Source organism: Hydractinia symbiolongicarpus, chromosome 8, assembly GCF_029227915.1.
Source record: "Hydractinia symbiolongicarpus strain clone_291-10 chromosome 8, HSymV2.1, whole genome shotgun sequence".
Lineage (NCBI taxonomy): Eukaryota > Metazoa > Cnidaria > Hydrozoa > Anthoathecata > Hydractiniidae > Hydractinia > Hydractinia symbiolongicarpus.
The window spans coordinates 8,399,687-8,419,619 of NC_079882.1; the positions used below are offsets into that span (position 1 = coordinate 8,399,687).

Sequence of the window (19,933 nt, forward strand, 5' to 3'; positions counted from 1 at the left end):
TAATTTTCACCCGTTCACTCACTGCTTTAATTGCGACTGTCACCATTCGTAAAAATATGGTCTCGCGAATTATTGTCAATTCTATCATATGCGGAATTAAATTCTCGCAAAATTCCTTTTATCAGAACAATTTATTGTGTTAGCGTAAATTCACCAATTTTTAACCCTACCTAAACTTATCTTAAAGAAATATTTTTCTTTTCGCTGTCTCGTACCAGATGAGTACTGTCATCAGTCGGTTTCTTTCCCTACAAAGGTCCTGAGTGCCCTTTCGTCAATGAAAGTTGACGATTCCGCCGATGAGTCTGATTGCGGGGACTGAATAGTTGTAAAATTATGCTAGAATGAAAACGTTAAACATAAGTGATTAGCAAAAAATAAATTCTCTGAAAGTTATTGAAACTATCTAATCGCGAACGGGTCTTCGCAATTTTCTGCCTTGAAATATATCCCAATGATGTTTGATATCCCAATATCCCAGATATCCCAATAATATAACAGTAAAATTCCAGCCTCGCCATTGTTCTCATTTTGTTTTTGTTTTTAACAATTTCTAGTGTCATTGTTTTTATAACAAAAAAAATTATGACCCTTGTTTTTGTTTTTTAAACTTAAATGTTGTTAGTGGCAATTGCCAAACGCAATCTCATTTTTATGTTCCTACCAGTACGTTGAGAAGGAACTTAAACTATATATGGATAAAAAAAACTTAACTCGGTCGTGGACTCAAAGTCACAGGGCCGGTGAAACCGGTTGATGGGGCCGAGGCTAAAGACTATATTTTCCGTCACTTTTTGCAAACAAGGTCTTTTGAACGACAACGGCGATCGTCGACCTGAAATTTTTGTTTTGAGTGTTGCCCCCTTCCTTTATGAACGGATTCACCAGAGCAGACCAAATTTGACTCTCGAATTCGGCTGTTGAAAGTGGACTAACGAGTTATATGCTGGATGTGTTTCTGAGTCGATAACATCTCAAGAGATTACATTTTTTTCAGAAGAAGTTTTTGCGGAATGTTTTTGCAAATATTGGTTTGAAACGTAAAGTTTATCAGAAGTTATAAATAAACCCAGCAAATCAACAAGAAGGTGGAGAGTATTTTCTCCATGTCTTTTTATAATTATAATTATTTAAATTTTATGTTTTCTAATGTTCTGATATATAATACTACAATACTTCGCAGATGGAAAGATAAAAATATTAATAAATAAGAAGTAAAATAAAATAAAGAAATTCTCTTAAATCGCTCATCCGTTTGTTCTTCTTCACACAAAACAAAATATATTTCTACACCATCAGATCTGACTCAGCGTTTTCGCCACAGGACGTTATTCTATTTCATCTTCTTCTTCTTCGTGTGTTTGTGACATGCAGAAGTTTAAAGGTAAGTTTCGGTACAATTATTTCAAAACAACGTTTAATTTATATAAGTTTTGAAGTTAAAACGACGGTTAAAGATACGACAACTTTTGCAACGAATCTCGTGGCATGTTTCTCATGAAACAAAGCTTGTATCTGTTTTTAAAATGTCTCCGTGATAAGATATACTCTGCCGAAAATTGCAATGAGTCATAAAAAAAAATACGGAATGTTAACGTCCTTAGGGTTCCAAGTTATGTTAGAGCTAGAAATAAGTGTGGCATAGCTTAACTGGCTTGCCTACTACAAAAGCTAGTTCGCGGTCAGTAGATGACTTCAAATGGGTTGGACAACACTAAATTTAAGTGAGCCATAGTTGAAACTTGAGCCCTATGGTTACATCTTGAATACTACAACTATACTAAACATTGCACTAATTTAGAACCAGGTTATATTGAGATAGTTGAAATTGTCGACAACAGTTGTTTAACGTGAGTTAAAACAAGTATTTGTACATTTATATGAGACTAGTCAGTGGCCCGTGGATTTTTGCACGGGCCACTGACTAGATTGGTTCTTTTTATACCACATTGTGAGCGTGTCACTACTTGCGGTACCATTTTGCGTGACACCCAGACAGACGTATGCGGCAACAGACTTTGTCTATATTATAATATATGGACAAAGTGTGTTGCCACAAACTTAAATAAATCGCAAAAAATAACTTGCAAGATTACTTCGTAAATTGCTTTTTCAACCTTTACACTTTAAGCAATAACATTTAATCTAGTGTTTAATGGTCCTTTGACTCAAAAAAATGGTTCTACAATTGGTGATGAAAATTTGGCACAGCAGACTACCAGCTCGCCAATACTCCGCTGCCGAGGTGCTGCAAAAAAGCAACTTGTATACGTAGATACAGAGCAACGTAACATACTGGAATTAAAGAAAAATCCGAATCAACATTCTCGTCCCGAGAGCTTTTTGAGATAAAACCTTGAGGTTTATCTCAAAGGGCTCAAAGGTCGAGAATGCCAAGTCAGGTCCTACGAAGTGCCGAAATATCTCAATGCTAGGATGTAACCAAATATAAGATCCTAAACCCAAGTCTGCTGTAAACATTTAAAAGTTCAAATCCAATATAACAGTAATTCAACATTTGCAGTACTTGCCAACATTGTAGATATTTAGTATGCAAGGAATACACCCACATTAACCTTAGAAGGTGTGTGGATTCCACTGTCAATTTACTTTCTTTATAACAAAATTACTTATTATAACCCATTTTATGATTTGCCATGCTGTTGCCAAATGCGGTCCAAGAAAAAAAATTACTGTATTCCTGAAATGTTTTATTAACAGAGTTGTTTCAAAAGTTTTTTGAGGTGGATAAAAAAAATATTATAATTTGGTTTGTGGAGATTTTGTTTTTCTTCGTTGCATTCGCGTGTTGGAGCAAGGTCTTGATTAAGGTAGGTTTCCTTCTTCATTGATATCAACGTTTTGTTCTACTTTGGACGCATCTTTCCTTGGAGTTGCTCGTATGACGCGTAAATGTTAAAACATCCTGTTGTTAGCCGCCAAAATTCCCTTTACAGAAAGACCTCATTTTTATTTTAATATAAAATCCTAGAGAAATTCATTTTTCTTTACATTACCATTTCCGAATATTTTTTTTAAAAAAAACCCGCCATTATAAAACAGAATTTGAATAACTTTGCGATCACACGTCACGATTATGTTAGGGCCGCTTTGTTTGGGCATGCGCAATGAAAAAAAAATTATATCCGCTAAGCTTTGCTAAATTTTTCTTAAAACCTTAAAAAAAAATTTCACGAAAGAGTTAATTCCACTGAAGTACCCGCCTCTGGAAATGCCGAAAATATCGATAGTAACTGGCAACCATATGACGCTTCTTTGCATTCAACCTTGGAGGAAACAACCTCAAACTCGCAAAATCTTTGACCGAGTAGTAAGAGGCTTCAACGTCCAATCTGCATGTCTAGCCCAGTGGGTATGACAAGCTAGTCTTATGAACGTGCCTAACTTAATCTTATTAATCGTGTTGGTTGGCTGTTTCACAGACTGAAAACTCCATACTCGTAGCTGTAACTAAGTCACGTATATGATTAGCATTTACTGATTGCCATCACATCACTTTCCAGTCACGTTCCGTGGTCGTCGCAAGATTTTGTCGATTGTATAATTATTGATCGTTGCCTTGCAATTATAAAAAGAAGCGTGCCTGATGTTGACAACTTTGCGTTGTGGGAAGAATGCCTTGGGGAATTTTCTCGATACATCTTTTCTGGTACTGGGTTAAAGGAGGGCTTTATGCTGTTATTTTTATGGGGTGGCATCATTGTTACCGCCCTGAACCAAGTATTGTCATTTTAAAATTTGCTTTTTGTTTCTTTTTAAAGTATTGGAGAAACAGACTAACAAGTGGACATACTACCTGTAATACTCTTTCTCCTAGATAATATTGAAGTCTTGATAACCCATTGCCAAGCAATGGGTTATCAAGACTTCTAATTTATGCGGAGTGTCCTCATAGCCTTCAGGCCGAGCCAATTTTTAGTTCATGGAGCGACAGTTTAGCTATTTATACAAGAACACCTTAAATGTTGTGCTAAAATAAGCCATACTAAAACTAAACTCATATCAAATTATTCAAATACCTAAAAAAGAATTAAGTAAACAGATCTCATACTCACTAACATTTTTTCTTGAGTCTTTAGTTTTATGAGTGTACATATCGCGCATCAACTTGCGTCCCTTTTTATCAGTAAATTTTGACGTTTATTTAATAAAGATTATTCGTCAGCATGAGTGGTCACACTGTTATCTTTGTGGTCCACGTCTGCAAGTCCGAGTGTTATTGACATGCATGTTTAGTGAATGTGATCAAAACAACGTCGTATTGCAGTCGTACACCAAGCACATCTAATGGTTGTGTTCTGCCCAATCTTAGGACGTTGCCCAATCTTTGGACAAAAAATTGCCCAGTCTTAAGACTGGGCAGCGCGTCACAAGATTGGACAAAAGACCATGTTAGGCCCATCCTTGGCGCCTTTTAGATTTTAAAGAAGGGATGTACCACATGAGCTCTGTCTTTTGCAAATCCCAACAAACATTCTCAGGCACATTAAAACATTATATTTTGGGTACTGTTGAATTGACCCGGCCAGTTTTTGGACACAGTAGAGTGAAAATCGTAGCTAGCTAGCTAGGTAGCTGGTAGAGCACGTGTTATACATTTAGCATTTATATACAGCTTGTAGTAGTGGCTAAATTTTAAAAATAAAAGGTTTATATTTATGATGAATCAGAAAAATCGTATTCAACCATATTATTAGTTAGCTAGCTGTTAATTTCATTGGATGAGATGTTTAACTAGCTAGCTAATATCATAGTCTATAGAAGAAAAACCTTATAGACTATGCTAATATGGTTGAGTAGTTTCAATTTTTTATACATAAAATACATGGTATATATAAATTTTTGGCCTTTTGATTTTCCAAGAAAAGTTTCAATTTACAGTTCCTATTAAGAGGTAAATTCTAAAATTTTTATTGTTCTGTTTGTCTTCCACAATTGTTCTAAGATTGGGCATGTACGTCCATAGATTGGGCAGTCCAATCTTAAGACTGGCCACCCATTTGTCACTGTCGGAAGATTGGCCTGGCCAGTCTTAAGACGAGGCGCGTTCCAAGATTGGGCAGAACAGTTGAATTAGATTGATTTTATGAGAGGGTGATAAATACATAAATCAGTGTTTCACCGTGATGTTTTTGCTTCTTGCTGAAACATTAACTAAATATTGAAAATCGTTTATAACCTTAATTTGTTTTATAATCCCCATTGTGACAAACAATGATTTTATACGCTAATCGGGAAATTCTTTAACAGAGGGACTAAATTGTCCTTTTGATTATTTTTGAACTTAAGTCTTACTAGCATATGGTTAGTAGAAATACCGATGTTTTTTCATGTTTTAGCAATAGGAATAATCAAATACCACTTGCAACATGTCGATGAAGAAAAGAATATGCACAAAAATGTTTTTAAATTGAAAGTTACTTTCAACTTTGCAAAAATTAAATTAATTTCTTTGTTTTGTTTTCGATGGTTTTTTAGGTTAAACAATAAAGTGATTCAATATTTTCTTTTTCTGAGGAGGTGAAGTTTTGTAGCGGGGTTGTAAATATTGTTCTTTCGTTTGGAAACTGTCCATGTTGCAACACCTCGGGGTTTTTTGTCAATGTTGGAATCCAACAGAACATCTTGTTTGTTTCTCACGTCCACACATGTGAATAAATAAATAAACCTAATGTATTCTAAAACTAAATAAGATATTAACTTAAATAACACGTTTTTATTTTATTTATATATTTAAATGGTAATCAAATATTTACGTGCACACCACCTGAAAAATTGTTTCGAACTAACAAAACGAACATTAAATTTAGGTGTGTCGTTTCTACGACACTTGTTTTTTAACAATCACCTATTTTTTACCAACTTCAATTAACAGTGTATATTAAATTTCCATTTCTTTTTTCATTTTTATTTTTTATTTGTTTCTAACTTTTTGCTTTAAACCTAGTAATATTTTTAAGATCATTTTTTCGAATGGCAAAATAGTTGATACATTGAGGAAGCTTGACACTAAAGCTAAAATGCCAGAAAGAACAGCTCCAGTAAGAAGGTCATGTATAATGTCGGAAAAAAGGAACTTCAACCGTATTTACAATCTGTTGGCATATTTTAGCGTTCTTTTTCGAACTGGAGGCTACATCCTATTTTTATAAGAATATACACTATAAGAATATTCAAGATGAAGTTAGACAAAGTTAAAAATATCCTGATTTTTTTTTTATTATTATTGATTATGAACGTTTGGCTTTTTTATTCTTTTGTTTAACTCATATAAACTTCTACTTTATCATTGATGTAAAATGTCTTTTTTCAGGTTTCGTTTAAAGTGTTTTTCCTTCACAAAATCTAGTTTTCTTTCTGTCGATTGAATTAGGCTGCTCAAACAACAGGTTTAGAGTGATTATGCTAACAATATATCAGAATAATTTTTGCTCAAAAGTTAAGAATACGCACACACTATTCTTATAAATAAAAAAGCGTGTTGCAAAATTTTTGTGCCAAAAATTTCTGCAGTGTTCCATGCAAATAGATTAACAATAACAAAAAATCAATCTGATAACAAATATCTAGTTTGCAAAATAGCTATTCGAATATTTTTGTCTGTTCCTATAAATTATTTACACCATTTACACTGTCACAGGCGCCATATTGAAAATAATAGAAATTCTATGTCTCCATGATACTACCTTCTCTGATAAGTTTTTTTGTCTATAATTCGATTTTTACAACAGACTGGGCACTAAGTTGTTTTTCTTATTATTAGTCTTATTAAAAAAGGATAGTAAAATGTATCTGGGAAAGTTGAGAAAGTCTACATGAGAACAAAGAAGATATTTATTCCTTTTTTTTTCTTTTTATTTGCTTTTTATTTGTTTATTATATTCATAAAGCCTTTATAAGTTAGGTCACCTCTGGAAAGTTATCAAATTTAGCTGCTCCAGGGAAGTGAGAAGGGTGAAGAAATCGGAAAAAACATTTGCAGCCTTGGTGAGAATATTCTTTAATAAATAACTTGCTTTTCAGTGCCAGCGAAAAATTTTCGTCCAACCTTGCATGACCATCACAAATCAGAGCGCGTTGCAATCAAATAGTCCTTTGCGTGCACGCGATTGCAACTGATTGCAACAATGAATACAATGCACTGTCCGTCTTAAGAAACATAAAAATTTTGACTGAGATTCTATGTTGCCTATCTTTTCGTATTTTACAGGTTGCTGCCTAGTTGTCGCGTGTTAACTATTTCGGGAAGACTAGCTCAGTTAGGCTACTGCGCTAATCAAATCACGGAGTAACGATGACGGGGGGAAGGGGACAATAATCTGGAAGAGGAGGGGGGGGAGTGATGTAATGAAAACTTGCATTCGATAAATTAATCAATTTGGAGCGGGGAGGGTAAGAGCTTGTTTGTCCTTCTTTTTTTATTTGCTCATTTGAAGCTTTTTATTCTTCAAAATAGCTTTGTTTTTTAAAGAATTTGAGTCTTCTGTTGCTTATAAAAAGATGCTTGTGGAAAGGAAAGATTTAAATTTTCATATTATTCTTTATGATTGAAATTATTTACTTTTATAAATTCAAAACTTTTTTGCACACAAAACTTCTTATTGAATTTCTCTGCGAAGAAAAATCATTAACACAACTTTTCCACGTGTAGGCGCCAGAAAATCTGGACTACATAAATAATACTACAAATTCTACATCTGTATTTATCTCACTCGTTTTAACCATTTTTATATTTTGTATGCGATAAAAACAATCGATATATATTGTGCGCGTTAAATAACTACATCATTTTTTTTTTAGTACTCTTCCATTTTGCACCAAAATTTCACATCTGGACCAATGATCTATGCGCATGTGTCGAACTTTTAAAATGCTCTTTTTTTACCATTTAAAATAATTATAGATCGATAAAGAATATATCTCCGCCCATTTGAATGGAAAGGTTTAAATAATTTAAAACATTGGTTTTAAAGGAGGGGTTGTTCTATTCTTTATATAGTTTTTGATTTCCACTTTGCTGTGCTAGTGTAAGTTTCATTTCTACTTTTTTTTTTATATGCATTTATTAATTTCATTTTCATGAAACAAGAGTACTTTGCTTTGCATGAATTGGTTGCTTGACTCATATCATAACATTTTAGCGATAAGCCTCAAGGAAGACAGTATTTTCTTTCATTTTCTGATTGTAACAAGTAGAGAATGCTATTCTGGAAGCGTAAGTAACAAAATCCAGCTAGATATATAGAAATATATATTGCTGTGAAGCATCTCTTTTTATTTATCGCTTTCATTCTTTTTTTCTTTCTTTTCGAGTTTTACATACCCTGCTACCATTACTGCACTTTAGTGCTAGGTTGAGCTTGAACAACAAAAAGCTTTAATGCATTCAATTTATTTATGAATCTATTTACATTTCTTTGTTTACTTATTAATAAACAGTCAATATTTATTTACGCTAGGCTCTAATTTTGAATATTCTTTTTCTTTACACTTGGTTGTAAACAAACGAATTTGAACAGGTCGAAATAAACTTCATAAAATTCAAGCATAAAACTAAAAATGGTGTATGTCAAACTTAGCAAAGTATAAATTTCTTTTGTAAGGCATGTAACAGGTGCAACACAACAAAAAATGTTGAGAAGTTTAAATGAAGGAAGAGGAGGAGATAAGGTGGATTTTTTGAAGTAAAATATAGAAGAATGTTTAAATTAACGATATTTAACATGTCTGATGATAATTCACCGGATCAAAAAGTTTCTACGAAAAGATTTCTAAATTCATTGACCTTATGTTAGCCATTTTGTTTTTTCCTGTTTGGTCCACGTTTATTTTTGTAGCAATTTCTTTGTTTACGTGTATTATGTTATGTTTTTTCTTCCGACCCTCCCCCATATATCATTTTGTTTGCTGTTTCCAATTAAATTCGTACAAGCAAATAACTGAGCGGTCACTTCTCTTTATTCAATGTAATTGCACCAATCAGTTGATGGTTAGAGATATCACTGAAATCAGCTTTCGGTGAATTGACAATTAATTGACATTGTTGTGAGATGAAAATGTCTGTTTCATGTGCGATTGCCTGTCAAATTAGATAGAATTGATCGAGAGACATGTAGCGTTGAGAAACATAGACCTTGTAAAAATATCACCTGATAAAAGATGGAAATGTCGATAAAAAGCTTAAAATTATCTAACGGTTCTGTGTTATGTGGGTACAAATTACTTTATCACTTTCTTGTCCAACCTAACTTAAATTCTTACGTAACGTGATTGTCAACTTCGTGTTATCAGGTATATGTCAGGAAGTCACCTTCATTACTGCTGACATTGACTTAATAAGGTGGTGACGAATTTAACAATCATATTCTACAATTTAATGATTGGCCCATTGACAGAAGTTATAAATATATTTTGCTGCAGTCATGGCGCTCTCGGAAAGTGCATTTTCTAAATTGGAACTTATTTTGCGCAATAAGAAAAGAGTTTTTGAGATAACTAATTCTTTTTTTTCTTCTTCTTTAATTGATCAATCTAACAATAGTAGGGCGAGGTGAAACTGTGTAATTTTTATGACGACTTTATCTATGTTTAAATTTCCTCGGGAACTTAAAGAAAGAAGTATTGTATTCTTAATGTGCGAAGATATTTTTTAGATCCTACTTTATGACAATGATCCACTATGACACTAAAATAATGAGGCATTCACATATAAACAAAAAATAATAATTTGTATCAAAATATATAGTTCAAAATTCTCACCATTCCATTGTAATTGACCAATAAACTTCAATTAAACTTTGTGTACTCTTTTATTTGATGTGTTGTCTATGGCGTCTCTTTCATATTAGCTAGATTTACTTTGAAGAAGGGAAAGTAGACAGGTTCTGACTATCTCGAAAATGGATGGTTAATATGACTAAAGGTATGATCTAACTTTAATCCTTGCACGTTAACACTTTTCTCATTTAGGTCTCATTTTGGACATTATAGGCAATGGCATTTTTATGCGTTTCCAGTGTTTGTTGTTTCGTCATATGAAATACGAATTTTAATTAATATCAATTTTGAATAATAAGAAAAAACTTTCAAGTTCGTTCAATAGAAATCTTTTTTTAAGCGTGTAATTTCGTATTTCCTTTAAATAAAATAGATATATAGTAATATAATTTACTTAATTTATAATCTAATTATAAAGCATGTTCTTTTTTGAATATGTTTCCATGAGTGGAAAAAATAAACATTGAATATGGCTTGTTAGTTATAGGTTTTCTAAGTAGCAAAATCGACTCTTTCTTTTTTTGTTTGATGTCAGTAACAACTGTGACAACAACAACAACAACAACAACAACAACAACACAAATAACGTTTGATATCGTTGGTATGATAATACCATATGTTTTCTTTGACTTGTATTTTCACTTTTTTGGTAAAATCACGAATTTTATTTTCATTGTGAGAATTCTCGTGCAAACATATGTTTAGAATTATAACTTGTCTGTTGCTGACGTGTGTGTCAGTTTTAGGTGTGACAATGTCATCGTTAAGTATGACGAATTGTGATTGACAACAGAAAATCTATTTTTACAAAAAGAATTAAGATTTTTTTTACAAGCTGATGAAAACTGTTTTGTATGTCGCATATGATTGGAATTTTATTTATTTATTTATTTTTATTTATTTGGTGTACATGAAATTACTTGCTTTCTGTTCAAATCTACTTTACTACAACAGAAGTTCATCATGACTTTAGGGAAAATCAATACTCTACGGGATTTACCATATCTTTTTATAATTGGAAAAATGATGTTGAGAATCTATTTTATTGTCACAACTTTTCGCGTTTTTTTTTCTTAAAAATTCCGCAAAATATCAAGTTTTTTTGCAAACCGCGAAAATATATTCCGAAATGTTCTTCAGTTTATTATCTGCTCGTGCTGATATTACTGCAAAATGCGTAAGCCGGGTACTGCACAGTATCCATGAAGAGGAATGTATAATTTCAGGGGAAATTTTACATTCCCACAAAATCCATTTTTGTCAACCGCGAAAATTCATTTCACATAAGTGGAACATACTCGCGGTTTTTTTTGAATTGCGAAATTTTCTTCCCGCGAAAATTCTCGTGACAATAAAATTATACGTAATTTAGGCGTGTGACTCGTCGCATCTTTGTCAATGTAACATCATCATCATATTTTTGGTTTTGTAACTTTCTTATCGCCAATTTGAGGAAGTTTTGGTTTTCACACATTATCCATCAGACATCCGTTTTCAAATATTAATTGAACTTTTTTTCGTAATAATTTTTGTTAACGTGTTTAGAAAGTTATGGAAATTGGAAAAAATATAGTTTCAAAGGGTTAGGACTACAACCTCGTTTCCAGAGTTTTTTTCGTCTGATGTACCATACCAACGCGAGCGCCATCCACATTTCAAAAAGCGAAAAAGAACCCTGGAAACGACTTTGCTCAGGGCTAATTAAGACTGGCTTTTCTCACAAAATTTCAAGGCGGGACGTTTCTTTTAATCCGATGAAAGAGGGATGGAGAACTTATTGCGTAGCGTGTAGGGTGGAGTGCTATATTAAAAAGCTGCCATTGATTTTCAGTTTTTGAAGGGCCTCCCTCGTGTGCCCCATAGAAGGAACGGCTTCAGAATTCGGTAGACTATGTTATCCTTGTTAAATTATATCTCACAATACGGAGGGCAATATCTGGTGTTTTATTAATGGAATGCGATATGGGTGCGTCATAAGATGTGACGAATAACTTGTTCTGAGAATAAGAAAAGAAATGATAATTTTTTGTTGCAAATCTTTTCACGGAGTGAGGCTATTGTTTTAAGGTTTTAATTCCATTAAAAATGTATCTTGTTTGAAAGCGTTGTCGAAACAGATAATACCCATTGTTATATATTTTATAACTGTATATAACATGATTGTTGTTCATTGTTGAAGTTGAACAACAACAAAGTCTCACTCCACGCAAACTCACGATTCACAACAAAAGGTAAGTTTTATATAACTTTAATTTCCACGAATAAATTTCTGGATATTTGAATTCTCTTTGAAAATCAGAGAAACTGCATGAAGAATGTTCATCGTGATTCAATACGAAAGGTATAGTTATGTCGCAACTTTTAATTGGCACTGGTAACTAATTACTTTCAGAGGATAATAAAAAAAAATTGTTTGTTGGAATCTTCCTGTATCGAATACTGTCATACAGATTTTTGCATTTTTGTAAAAAAGTCAAATAAAAACGTAATGTTTTTTTCACAGAAATTAAACTCTTCATCATAATGACTCTATTTTCACCTGTATTGTGATCCAATTAAATCTCACAAAAGTCACGTGGTACAAAGGCGAAGCGAAAAAGAGTTGCGCCTTGGCGAGGATAATACCGTGCTGTTGAACACGTGCGGACGTTTTCTTTTATGTCTTGCGTTCTTTAGCGGGAGGTAATAATTACAGTTGCACCTTCTTTGTTGTCCTGTCCAATGACAAACAAAAATGGCTGTGATTTCCCCTTATTATTATCTCACCATTTCTTTATCACGACAATTGAGTAAATTTACTTTAACCTGATTTACCAGCATTTTATTTATTTATAAGGAAAATACTTTTTTTTAAAAAAAAAAGGAACCTGGCGGCTTGCATTACAAGTAAAATATCTTCTTTGTGGGAAAGTATGAGTAACTAGAATATTGGCTTTACTCTTTTTTATGCGAAGGTATGAATAATTCCCTTATGTTGAATTTGATTAACTCTATTTAGATCTCGAAGAATTGCGAAAGGTCCCTCGCTGCACATGCTAATAAATTTTTGTTTTTTGTTAATTAAGAAACAATATATGCTTTTGTATAGACAGAAAACAAAATGTAGATTTTCGCACACACGCAAATTTAGCTTCTATTTCCAGAAAATTTTTTGAAAAAATGAAATGCTAGGGTAATAATATAATCTCATTTTTTCAATTTAAAGAAAAATTTAATTTCAACATTATTAGCGTATATTTATTTATTTTCTGAAAGATTTAAAAAATTCCCATTGGCAACTGTGCATTGAATGGACAAACATTTTACCATCTTGTCGGTGTCTTTTGATTTCAATCCAGTGAGAATGAAATGAGAATATGTGGGATATCTAACTTAAGTGTAATATGTTGCACAGCACAAAGACGGGGGGAGTGAATCTGGTGTTGAATTAATTCCAGGACATTTATATAACAACAAAATACTACGCTAATTTTTTTAATCACTTTTGCTACTTTATCGTCGCTGCGATCAGTCCTTAGCATTTTTTAATCAATGTTTTTTTTTTCTGCTAATTAAGAAGGATATTACTCTATCCCCCGTCTTTCACTAGATTCGAGTTAAATTTTCAATTAGATTGTTTGAGTCGTTGTTTTATCTTTTTTTCGCTGATGCAAAATATTTGTAGCGTTTCTCAATCATGGTAATTGCTTTTCTGATTCAGCTTTCAATACGTGTTAATTATAAAAACGTTACATTATTCAAAATTATTCTTTCGTTCAACAAATGATGTTGGCTGGGACAAATAATAACATCGGCAGTAAAAAGAATGGTTAAAAGTAAAGATGGAAGACTGGCCACACGTAAAAATGGAAGAATGGTCACACCTAAAGATATGAAAAGATGAAAAAGGTTTTTTCAAGATATATGCAAAATGTCTGATGTTTATAAGAATGGTTGATTAATTGGATGATAACCAAGAGAGGTTTCTTTATTTTGCAAATTTTGTATTACTGATTCGCACATTCCTGTATATAGTGTGTTAATAAGTGTAATGCATAGTGTAGTGTATAATGTGTATAAAACCGGGTGAAAAGACGGGGAGCGTTTGATTTGAGAGAGGAAATTGTTTCGTATTTCTAACCACAAATAAAAATATGCAGGATATATTTAAGTGAAGTATTGTCAATATTTGTGACGTCATGGTGCATAAAATGTGATTGTTTGCTTTTCAGCGCTGCTTTGATCAGTGTTGCACGAGAATGTTTTCTTTAGGTCTGTTAAGCTATTTCGTTTTAAAAAAACACAATGTCCATTTAAGGTGTTTTTGTTTTTGTTTTTGTTGTTTTTGTTAGTTATTTTTGACTCGATATCACAGCTTCACAGTTTCACCCGTTTAGATTTTGTGTTAAAAGAATAATTTTAGCAACAATATTTCGTAGCTTAGCTTCAGAAGTGAAATTCTAACAATTTCAAGAGGTAAACAATGACATGAAAAGAAAATAAAGATCTGACGCTACCGAAGCCATTAACACTTAATTTCAAGATAAAATGTGTCAAACTTCATGTGAAAGAAAAATCGGCGTATATAAACTTTCTTTCAGCTCTCGAATTTCATGAAATGCACTATTTTTAAGCATGAAAGCGCACTGTGATTTCTTTTCGTTGCATTTTTTTATGTGGCTGTTTCCATGGTAACTAAACCATAATCACCTCGCCACTTCATGCTCAGTTTAACATGGTCAAAATTGTTTGGTTATATAAAAACCAAGTTTTACATCTGTAATTAACTGTGTATAAAAATAAACCATTGTTTACGTGGTGGAAACATCGAGTGTCAATTTCTTTTCTCTGACGACACAAGGGTTCAGTAAAATCAGTTTCACCCGGTAAAAAGGTGGACGTTAAATGTCAAATTCCAACTACTCTTTTCTAGTACTTCCTTCTCTTTTTCGCAAAGAAGTTTAAAAATTCATTAATGAACATCCAGCCACAATCCCACGCATCCAATTTTAATACACAATTGTCAAACTCTAATTAGGCTAAACGAAGGAAAAATTAATTACATCAAAAACTAGCCATCTTTTGTGTTGTTACCTCCTGTTCCATATTTATATTAATATATTTTCATTCTGAATCTAGGATATTTTCCGGGGGTAATTTTGTCGTTGCAATAAAAAGAAAGAATAAGACCGACACATTATATATATTTGTAACGAGTCGTTAAGACTGTACATGTAATGAGAAATGCGAAAAGATGTTCATTAATCGGTGAGAGGTTTCTGGATCTTTTTTATTGTCTTATATACATTTTAAACTTCGCATTTTTTAGACAGGTTTAACTCGATGGAGATATGAAACTCACTTAGAAAATCCGGCTGAATGAGAACAAGACGTCGAAGTAAATGTGAAAAATGTGAAAGCTCATACCATAGCAACAGTATGGCATTGTGGCGTCAGATCAAAGGTGTCGCCAGTATGTTATCCGGCATGTTCTGTTACATAGTTAGCGATGCTTTGTAAAAATAATGATTTTGTACAACAGATAAGATCTTTTCTTACAAACCGAAAGACATTTTGCATTGGATGATGAATTAGCTTGACTCATCCCTCTTGATCGAATCATCGGAAGGGATTGATTAGAGGCTAATGTTCTTTATAATTATTTCATTGTTGCGACATATCGCTTAAATAAGCTCAAATACACAGGTTGATTAAATAAATTTGTATTGTGGTTCGCGCCTAATAGCACCAGCGCTCTCCTACATGGATATATTTTTGCTCTCTTATCCAACTCTTGAAGTTAAAATATGTGATCCACGAAGGCGAACTAACTTAACCAATTAAAAAAACTGTTGATTGATTATAATTAATTTAAACAAAATGGGGAAAAACTGGTTGGAGTTTAAGAATAGGGGAAATTGATGAGCAAACAAAAGACAGTGATAATGTTGACATTTGGTGACAGTCTTCACGAGCGAATTGTTGTTTTAATAAAACGTAACGGTTCTCTCGTCTCTTGTTTGTTTTTATAAGAATACCGTCATGTGGAGAAGGATGTTTGCGTTGATTTTAAATACTGTTTATTTTATGTCTTATACATTCTTACAAGTTTTTACAGATATAACTAGAGTGTCAAGAGGTGAGTAAAAACAGTGTGTTTAAGAAGACGAAAGAGTTCAAAGGGAATTTTATTTTTTTGTTATTATCTTCTTAGTTGTCATATTTTAACTTTCTTGAAAATTATTTACTGAGAGATTTTACTTCAAACTTGTTTAACGAGGCGATAAAAAATCACTTATGCTTTATTTTTATCGCCTTTCATTCAGATGAAAACTGAGAAATTGTTTCTATGTATGTTGATGTTATTTGATAGTAAAAGCTCTCGCTGCTTAGTAACAAAGAGTTCATTTTTGTTGTTGATAAAATGTATACTTGCATGAATAGGTTTCTTTACATTTATTTTATTTATTTCTTCCTTATTTACCATCTATATTTATTTAACGGTTCGTTTTCAATATTATTTATTATATTTTTAATGTTTTATTTGCTATCATAATTTGTCAAATATTTACTATTTTTGACGTCACTGTCTTTTGAAAATGAAAAAAACCTCTCATTTGCGCCATTGTATTCTGCAGAACAGATATAAAAGTTAAGTAGATAATTAACGACCAATCCTGCATGGTTTAATATGAAGCAACATGTAATCTCAGAAAGCCGCGAAATGTTTCTCATAAAAGTTATAAAGGCTCGTTAAGTTAAATCAAATCGATCTTCCCACTCATTCGTTTTTCAAGGTTATTTAAGGCACAGTAATAAATCAGAATTAATGACAAACTTCAAAGCAGTAGATAGACCTCGAGTATCATGGCTTCAATTATCAATAATCAATCCATTTAATTCTGTATATATATTGTGCCTCAAAGAAATATTTTTATCAATTTAAATTGACGGTATCCTTATTAACAATACGTTCTTTTTCGTTTAGAATAAGAAAGAAAATATAGTATAATGAGAGAGCAAGCTGTTGTATCATATGGTTATTTAGCCGGACACCGAGATATGCTACCTAGAAATAGATTCACGCAGACTGAACCTGCTATGAACTACTCGACTTTCGAAGAAAACTTTTTGAAACAAACAAAAGGAAACACAAAAAGATGTGTTCGGCGCCGTGTTGAAAAAGCACGAAATCACCAATACAGTGATGTTGAATCAGACACAGGAAGTGATGGTCTGGCGGTTAATTCTGGTGGTAGTGGGCGCTCTGGTGATTGGGGACCGCCAAAAAGGAGATCAAAACCTAGGGCTGGGAAGCAGAGATGTCATTCAAAGCCTTCTTTGACAGATAGTGGGATATCATTATCAAAAGCAGATTCAGGAAGCTTCTCTGAACTCTCATACCAACAGTTGGAAGGTGCGTGGGTTTTTTTGTTCTAAAAGCATATTCATACTTCCCCTTGAAACAAAACTTGTTAAAAATAATAAAAATGAAAGCCACTTGAATTTCGAAAGACTTCTTAATTATTAAATAACTATGTATCCTGTATATAATGTGCACGGATGGATTATCTAGATATGTTGTAGCAAAATAGTTGGTTCCTTTCCACAACAATAACTCAGTCCTCCATTGTCAATTTGTAGCGATCTTGTTTTTTTAAATGTCTCTGTTTGTGTTTTTCTTTCAGTTCAAAGGAAATCTCTCTTTATAATTTTTAGATGACGTCGTTTTGCAATACCCCAGTGAAATTAATCATAACGAGAGGCGTACAGAAGAAAAACTGAACCAAAGTATCGAGAAACAGTCTTCGATTGCTTCCTATCAACGAAGTCTGCTTCGACGAACGAACAGTTGTTCCGCATTACCTTCGAATATCAAACCCATTGTAAGGAATAAACCCGTCAACAACTCGAAAGTTAACTTCGATGCTGTGGAACGTCAACTTTCCGACATCGAGATTAAAGAAGATTCAATACTAAGACAGTGTTATAAAAATGAAGGTTTGACGGAATATAGTGATACTAAAGGACGTAGTTATGTTTTTGACTGCAGTCACCCACTGGAACAGTCTAGATTCCCATTACCTGATCATTTGAACTACCCCTTATGTAAATACCGATATAAATCCGAATCGGTTCTTAGCCGCACATCAATCAAGCCTTTAAAAAAGATCAAAGACAGCTGGAGAAAATTAAAATCACGGAAATTATCTCAAAGTCGAGCCAACGAGACAATCAGTACTATCTCTTCTGATACTAGCTACATTGATTACCTGCACGAAATTGATGAGGAGAGTGACGATATATTGTCTCGATTAGCTACAGATCCTAAAGGAAAAAAATCGTTCTTAAAAAAGATAGTTAACCGTATGGGAGGTAGCCGAACATATAAAGCACAAGAGAAGCCAACCTCTACACAGGGGAGTGACGCTTCGGTTAGAAATAGCAACTTCCAACGCTCTGCCAGCACTCGTTCGATTCCCGAAGCCCTTAAAAACATGTGGAATAAAGTCCATGACTTAGATTTCGACCAAGCTACATCCCCAAGCATCAACACGTTATCCAGAGCTTTAAGTATGCCCTCAATATCTACCATCTACCCACGAAACGAACCAGAGGAAGTAATATACTTTGATGAACCTGGTCTTGTTCAAAATGAAACGAACTATTTTAGCAATTTTTTTAAACCAATGGAGACGAAATATCAGAAACCAAGAACAAAACTATCTGGAGGTGATGATGTTATCACAGGTGTGCTTGGCGTGCACTCCACCATTGAAAACGAACTTCAAAGTACTGATTTAAGCTCTGTGAAGGAGAACATAGAACCTGAATACAGAGATGATGAACATATTGAAAAAACAACATTTAAAACTGTTCAAAAAATAGAGCAACCACATCAACAAGATATGTACTCTTCCTGTTATGAACTATCTTCTCCCAAATCGCACTTTTATAATCCTCAAGAATACTATTCATCATATCTTGAAACGAGTACCTGCGCACATTGTTCGTGTTGCATGCATAGTCAACGCCCGTCAACTCAGTTCAACATTCCACCTTATCCACAACCCAATTATACTTACGAAGTATCCCACGGCCCGGTGTTAACTCCAGGACAAAATTTCGTTTCAGTGAATGGACAATGTGGTAGACGAGAAAATGTTATTGCTCCACTGGATGTGAAAATGTCTTGCGAAAGAAAAGCTGAAAGACGGAAAATTTCCGACATGATTTTTGATACATTTGTTTGATTTAGTAACTTATTTTGATGCGAGGTTAAGTACGAGCTTCTTCATTACCAGTACGTGAGGTTAAGTGCAAGCTTCTTCATTGTCAGCTCTAAACACATCAAATTCTCAGCAGTTCTTGAAAGTGTAGCTATTCCTTTCTATGAAAGTTGAACCAAATTTGTTTTTCGGCCTATGTAAATACCAATTTTCATTTATATAGAGGTAAATTGTAAAAGTTATCTTTAGAATATGAAATAAATTTTGAAAGCCAAAGTTTGTTTATTCCTTCACTTTCTGTTGGTAATTAGGGATGTACAAAGAGGGTCCTGCAAAATGAGTCCTGCGAAGTGGGTCCTGCTAAGAGGGTCATGCAAATAGAGACTTGCTTTTGCTTTTGAAGCTTCTATTTAAAGACAATGATTTCTGATATATATCACAGTTAAATCTCGTTATAGGTTACGGGAAATAGTACGGCGCGGTTTCTTTGTTACGTGGTGTCATTCGTAAAGAGTGAGCCAATAACACAATTTTTTCGGATCTATGTACAGGGCTCTTTGATTACACTCTAAGCGCAAACAATGTACACATAAAATTTGGTACCTATACATAAAAACCAACTGGTATGTTTACAAAAGAGAACAACCTTGACGTTGTTTAATGTTGTTCTTACAGGTAGCTTAGCTACCTTGTAGCTATATTTAGGATTAAACTAGCATTTATTAGGTATTAGCTACTAAGTAAAATAAATCAAGTTAGAATAATAAACTTTTTCGCTATAGCTAGCTAGACTAAGTATGAAAGGAAATGCTGTGATTTTTAGCTAAGTCAAAAGTAAAAACTTAAGAGGAAAATTACATCACAGTTTTTAGTCTTATATTACACATATTTAAGAACACTTGAAGGAAATTTCATTGTTCATCAAG

At 33.2% G+C, this 19,933-nt stretch overlaps 1 protein-coding gene across 2 annotated transcripts; it reads left to right on the plus strand.

Moving 5' to 3' along the window:
* Positions 1–1,232: 1,232 nt before the first annotated feature.
* Positions 1,233–19,283, plus strand: LOC130656055 (uncharacterized). Of its 2 annotated transcripts, none has more exons than XM_057458894.1 (3): positions 1,233–1,384; positions 16,766–17,194; positions 17,497–19,283. In XM_057458894.1, exons 2-3 carry the CDS (start codon positions 16,789–16,791, stop codon positions 19,029–19,031), a joined length of 1,941 nt encoding a protein of 646 aa, XP_057314877.1. In that variant the 5' UTR covers positions 1,233–1,384; positions 16,766–16,788; the 3' UTR covers positions 19,032–19,283. The 2 variants fall into 2 exon arrangements, with proteins under 2 accessions (XP_057314877.1, XP_057314876.1); XM_057458893.1 differs by lacking the exon at positions 1,233–1,384 and adding an exon at positions 12,129–15,916.
* The last annotated feature ends 650 nt before the right edge of the window (positions 19,284–19,933 follow it).